At 35.8% G+C, this 4,802-nt stretch overlaps 1 protein-coding gene across 1 annotated transcript in view; it reads left to right on the top strand.

The window, feature by feature from the left end:
- The window catches only part of LOC115875415 (protein Gawky-like), a gene marked incomplete at its 5' end in the record, with an annotated part of 16,294 nt that extends 12,188 nt beyond the window's left edge, over window positions 1-4,106 (top strand). Inside the window, 5 exons of the mRNA XM_030890871.1 lie at window positions 321-463; window positions 584-737; window positions 864-1,066; window positions 3,017-3,161; window positions 3,987-4,106. Of these exons, the coding sequence (XP_030746731.1) occupies window positions 321-463; window positions 584-737; window positions 864-1,066; window positions 3,017-3,161; window positions 3,987-4,106 (765 nt within the window). The remainder of the gene's footprint in view (window positions 1-320; window positions 464-583; window positions 738-863; window positions 1,067-3,016; window positions 3,162-3,986) is intronic.
- Window positions 4,107-4,802: the final 696 nt, after the last annotated feature.

Consider the following 4,802-nt stretch of genomic DNA (forward strand, 5'->3'; position numbering starts at 1 on the left):
GACGTTCATCTTGAATTTTAAATTTTGTCATAATCACAGTATTCTACTAGTGTAGCCCTTTCATTTGATACCCATATTGAGGGGGTTGTAGAAAAATATGAAATCCGCCATTTTGTACCGGCGGCCATCTTAGATTTACAATGTTATTGATATTACTATATTGTATTGTCATCGGAACTAAAGGTGTGTACCAAATTTCAGATCAATCTTACAACAGGAAGGTACTTAAATTTCAATTTCTAATTTTGACCCAAATAAACAAACAAATAAATAAATACCGTACGGGTGGAGCTAAATAAAACCGTTTAATTATTCTTTAGAATCAGCAACAATCAAGACTTAATCAATGGATTAGCAAAGACAAAGAAGAGAACAGCGAATTTAGCAGGGCGCCTGGTTCCTCTTCTAAGCCAGTAGCTACCTCGCCCAATATGGCTCCACTTGGATTAACTCAATCGGACGGGTAAGTGACGTTTCTGTGTCAGTGTTGCCAACTTACAATACCCTCATTTTTTAATCTTTTTTCAACTATTGCTCATAGTGAACCTTTGAAGGGTTTTAAATATTACTAAAATTGTTGCAGTCCATGGTCAAGTGGACGCTCCGGTGATACGGGTTGGCCAGATTCCAGCGGTGGTGATACTTCGAATGACGTAAAAGACGCACAGTGGGCAACGACTGCTCAACCTTCCCTGACTGATTTAGTACCTGAATTTGAACCTGGAAAGCCCTGGAAAGTAAGTACTTTTTACATTATTGTTCAGTTTCGGTAGTTCAGTTTATTATTTACTTCATTTGTAATAAAAGAGCAACTGTAATTTTGTATTGAAAAATATTAATAAATTCGTGTTACTTTTTTTCAGGGCAATCAAATAAAGTCTATTGAAGATGACCCTACTATTACGCCCGGATCTGTAGTGCGTTCACCGTTGTCAATCGCTACTATCAAAGAGAACGAACTTTTCAGTATTAACGCGAACAAGAGTCCTCCAGCTACCGACGCGATGCAACCGCTCAGCTCAACCACGTGGAGCTTCAACCCGCCTACCACTAATGCTTTCACAAGGTAAGGATATAATCTATAAAGATAAACTTGTTATGCAGGGTGTCCCAGAAATAAGTGCAAATATTTTAAGGGGTGGTAGATCTCGATAAAAGAAACATATTTTCTCTTTATCGTTTTTCAAATAAGTCCAAAATAACGGAGTTATTTTACTTTGAAAATTTCCAAAATAAATAATTTTTTGCTAAAATTTTGAGAACCACTGGATCTTTTCTGGATTTTCTTTCTTGTAAATTTAATCTAATACCTATGTTGACATATCATCAACAAATTATGTTTTTTAACTAAAAACTAAAAAAAAATCCAAAAAAAAATTCAAAAAATTTCGAATTTTCAAAAAAAATTTTCGCGAAAGAAAACTTCATAGGCGTGTTTCTGGGATTGAATTATACTACCAGTTAAAATATTTGCACTTATTTCTGGGACACCCTGTATAAGAGAACCTGTAAAGCTCCTCCTACACATAACGCTTTCCTTGTCAGTTGTATGTGTCAGGTAGTAAACAGAAGACCGTCTAGAAAGCTGACGGTCTTGCGTCTTAAGGCGAGTCTGGTTGTATACTGGTTGTATTTAAAGACATTTGATTGGTTAGATCAACTTTTGATTTCTAACCACAATTTCTCTTGACAGAAGATAATCAAAGGCCAAAATAACATTTCTTACACAAATTTTGAAGTATAATTAGTGGAAAAGTTAAAAGTTTGGTAACTTTTTCTACTAATTGAAAATGTCTACCACCCTAATTTTGACTTTCTGAACGCTTACATTGAAATTAAAGGAACAAAATTCTACACTAATTGAAACCACTAATCTATTCCACTAATTGCGAGGTTCTGAATGAAGCTTAAATGTCTCAAATTTGTCAACAAAAAGTAAGGTTAGATTACAGTTATCAAAACATCCGTCTTGGTTGACGGACCGGGGTTACAAATTTTTGGATGAAAAGTGTCGCGAAAACACTATGACCAATCAGAGCGCCGCGCCATCGGATTGTAGTATCAACGGATGACGGATAAGTGAAATTCCACCTTTAACTCCGTTTAGAGTCTAGACATGACGTTTTACCAGGTAAAACGGATTAATCCCTCAGGGGGTTCTTGAACTGAGCCAGGAGCTCGACAAGAGGACTACGGGGTACAACGCCCCCAAGGTTACCTGAGTCACACACACACACACACCCGCACATGATTACAAAAAAAGATAACTGTAAGAGCGGACGAGGTAAGAAAACGCCAGCTGGCGTAATCAACACCTCATCGGAAAGAGAGCTACTTGCTTCCACTTAGGAGGCAGTGGTTTATAAGAGCGACAGTGAGGGAAGTACCAGACACAGTTTATCCCGGTCACAAAACAACGTATAATGACGTTATATCAAGTTAAACTTCAAAATTCATAATTACTACCTGAAAACATTTTCTTAATAAAGTAAAACCAAAAAGCTTCAAACTTTCTGTATGATTATTTTTAATTTTTTAAGTATGTTATGTTTTTTTTATGTTATGTTCTTTAAAATCAAAGAAGCGATTGCCATACATTACTAACATCTACAGACGCATGAGCAATACATTTATTTTTATTAGGTTATATTATAATCTTTTTTATTTTTCTCTTAGAGGCTATTGCTTCTTCCATTACCATTTTTAAAAATAACTATTTTATTTTGTAAATTTTCTTACAGTAGTGGCGAAATACCCATAGATTTTTTTGGAGAAAATCTGTCTCGTCTTGATTTCTAATTGAACGTTACAACACAGTTTAAGATAATTTCGATATATTTGTTGGTTGAGATTTAACCACAAAATTTGTTTATTGAATGTTTTTAGACTGTTTAAACAGAAATCGTCAGAAGAATAGCATCAACTCACTGAATGTGTAAAAGAAAGATATATTAGTACAAAATGGATTTCACAAACCAGTTTGCGCAAATTTTGAGAGTTTAAATTCCTCTTTAAGCTCAAAAAATCCGATGCAAAGGTTACTGAGGCTACCAAGAGGCAGGGTTCTCAAGGCGAATCACCAAAAACCAAGAGAACCAAAGTTTCTGGAGCAAAACACACCAGTCAGCCGTCGACTAGTCGAGAGGGCTAACCCAAGAACGGTAAAATAATAGGATTGCCCATCCTCATAAGACGTACGTTCGCCTCTTCCCGCGCTTCAGCTGACAGTTGTGACGTCATTGTAGTCCTTGTCAAAGCCTTCGTGGCCTTGTCATGATAGTGTGTATTATTAGTTGCCTATGGTAAACTTATAAAATAACAGCTGAGAAATTTTGAGTTAATTATTTTGTCAATTTTAAATGTGAAAAGGTGTCTTTAAAGTTGTTAGAGCTATAGAGTGTATAAATACGTTCATTTTGTTATTGTGGATTGTGACAAAGTGCATACTAAGTGCCCACGATTTTGTTTATTAATTATTTTAAAGCAAAATATGGAAGTACTCTAAAAAGAATGCTTGCAAAAGGTGATGCTGGGACCTGCTGTTCTTAAAAATGCATTATCCAAGTATTTAATACGATTTATACAGTTAATTTTCTATACTGCATACATATAAGGTGTTTAAATAAATAAACTAAATAATGAACGTTTTGCATTCGGTAACCAATAATGCACGTGTGGGTATTATTGGTTACCGGATAAGGACTAATAACCATGACACGGGCTACAATGACGCCACAAAGCGAGTAGTTTTTGCATGCACCTGGCGGACACTTGGCTGAACGAGCAGTCCTATTAGGTTAACTGTTCTTGGGGCTAACCAACGAGCTGGTACGCAACCACCTCAGATTGGCTCTCGTGACTGAAAAGTCGACCAAAACTGACTAACCGTGGTTAATGATCGAAATGATCGATTTTGAGAGCACAGAAGGAGCGCCTCTTCCTTGTTTTGAGTCCCCTGAAATTATCAGAGGATATCTGGTGATCAGGTGGGGGGATTTTTCTGGACGGCATCGTTGCCAGGATTAGGCGACGATGGAGAGGGAGATCTGACTCATTCCGAACCAACGAAATTCCCAGAGACTGAGGGCTCACATCTGGTTGCTTAAGATGCGGAACGAGGGAGGGAAGCTTCTGAAACTGCTTATAACGAGTACATACTAGCGTTTTGATTACGGCAGTGATGGCGAACCTATGACCCTATCGTGAGTTAGTCAGTATCCTACTTTGTTTACACGGGTTTATTTTGATTTTCTAATTTGTGTGGATAATTTATATTTTATTTGTATTTTTACAAGCACTGTGGCATTGACACAAAAGCAATTTAAATACTGTCTATAACCTTCAGTTTGATTTTTTGTGTTTACAAAATACCAAAGTGTATAATTTTACTCATAGTTTGTTTTTGAACAAAAAAATCGTTAAACCACGCCATTTTTACTAGTTAAGCCAATTGGATTTAAACATGTTTTTTTTTAAATACTCAGTAAAATTTGTTAAACTTAACTCTGGTACAAAGGAGCATCGGTGACCTACAAGCTAGTAGTAAAAAAAGTATGAACAAAATTTGACCCACGCGTTAAAAAGGTTTGCCATCCCTGACCTACGGTTTTTACGAATTATAACATAACATTATGTTTAGAGTGAAGTTGAAAATCATAAACATGGATTTTTATTACAAAATAATATTTATGCTTCAAAGTTCATTTGTAAACTCAAGCTAATTGTGACATTGACACTGTGTTTTTTCTTCTACACACAATGTTTATTTATTTATTATTACAAACGGTAATCTATTTTACATT

Source organism: Sitophilus oryzae, unplaced genomic scaffold (assembly GCF_002938485.1).
Source record: "Sitophilus oryzae breed Bouriz unplaced genomic scaffold, Soryzae_2.0 scaffold_1057_pilon_pilon, whole genome shotgun sequence".
NCBI classification, from domain to species: domain Eukaryota; kingdom Metazoa; phylum Arthropoda; class Insecta; order Coleoptera; family Curculionidae; genus Sitophilus; species Sitophilus oryzae.